The following is a 1,118-nucleotide window of genomic DNA, read 5'->3' on the forward strand; positions in this document are numbered from 1 at the left end:
CACTGTCCACCGAGCCTTCTGCATTGACCTGTGGGGAGATAGGCTGTGAGGTCCGGAGCAACAGCACTGGCTGGGGGCCCTGAGGCAGGGCTGATCTCCCCCAGAGACCAGCTGTGGCTCCCTGAGCCCAGCTATGGGAAATGGCAGCCTCTCCCTGAACAAGTGGGGAAACTGAGGCTCAGGGAGCTGGGCTGGCCTGAGGTCACACATGGAGTCGGGCTGAGCACCTTGCGGACGATCCCGCGCTTCTCGTAGAAAGCAATGACAGGCTCGGTGGCCTTGTAATAGGTGTCCAGCCGCTTCTTGATGGTCTCCTCATTGTCGTCTACACGCCCGCTGGTCTCCCCGCGCTTCAGGAGTCTCTGTGTCATGGTCTCAGGGCCTGCGTCCACATACAGCAGCAGCGTGGGCTGTCCAATCTGCGGGGGACACCAAGTCACAGGGACCCTGTTCCCTCGGATCCATCTCCCCAAGTCTTTCCATCCCTGAGGACCCTGTGAGACCCACAGGACCTTCAGTCCCTTCCCCATGCAGCCAGAGGGAGCTTTCTAAAGCTCACCTTCCCTGCACCTCCTCTGCTCAAACCTCCTTCAAGGCTCCCCAGTGCCCTCCAAAGAAAGCCTGTGGTCCTTGTCCGCATGGTCATGCCCTGGTCTGTCAGCTTGCTCTGCTCTCTTGCCCGTCTCCTTCCCACAGGAGACCTGCACTGCCCTCTGCTAGGAGCCCCCCCCAGAGCTGACCCCGCCCCACCAAGCCTCAGTACCAGGCCCTCACCTTCGGGAGTCCACCACGGTCCCCTTCCCATTCTGTCCAGGATGTCTTCTCCCGGACGCCACCCCACTGACCCCAGGCCCTGGGACTTGCTTTTCCAGCCCCTTTTATCTCTCCCGCCTTGCAAAGACCTTTGCAGTTATTTATTTAGTGTTCCTGGCCCCAGCCAGGCCAGGATCCAGGCTGCACCCGATAAGGACTTGACAAAGCACAGGGGCTGAGTCCTGGGGCTACTGAGCAACATCACTGTCACCACGGGATGACTTGGAAAGGTGAGAGCTAAGCCAGAGGTGGCAGTCCCTCCCTCTCCTGAGGCAGCCATCTTGCCTCTGGGTCCCACGGGTTCC

The 1,118-nt window shown here is 60.5% G+C and overlaps 1 protein-coding gene across 1 annotated transcript in view; it reads right to left on the reverse strand.

Moving 5' to 3' along the window:
* The window catches only part of Ak1 (adenylate kinase 1), a 6,448-nt gene that overhangs the window by 337 nt on the left and 4,993 nt on the right, over positions 1 to 1,118 (reverse strand). Inside the window, exons 5-6 of the mRNA XM_010613666.3 lie at positions 228 to 419; positions 4 to 28 (exon numbers count right to left, since the gene is read on the reverse strand). Of these exons, the coding sequence (XP_010611968.1) occupies positions 4 to 28; positions 228 to 419 (217 nt within the window). The remainder of the gene's footprint in view (positions 1 to 3; positions 29 to 227; positions 420 to 1,118) is intronic.

The sequence above is a fragment of the Fukomys damarensis genome, unplaced genomic scaffold, assembly GCF_012274545.1.
Source record: "Fukomys damarensis isolate Sample0158 unplaced genomic scaffold, DMR_v1.0_HiC HiC_scaffold_36, whole genome shotgun sequence".
NCBI lineage: Eukaryota > Metazoa > Chordata > Mammalia > Rodentia > Bathyergidae > Fukomys > Fukomys damarensis.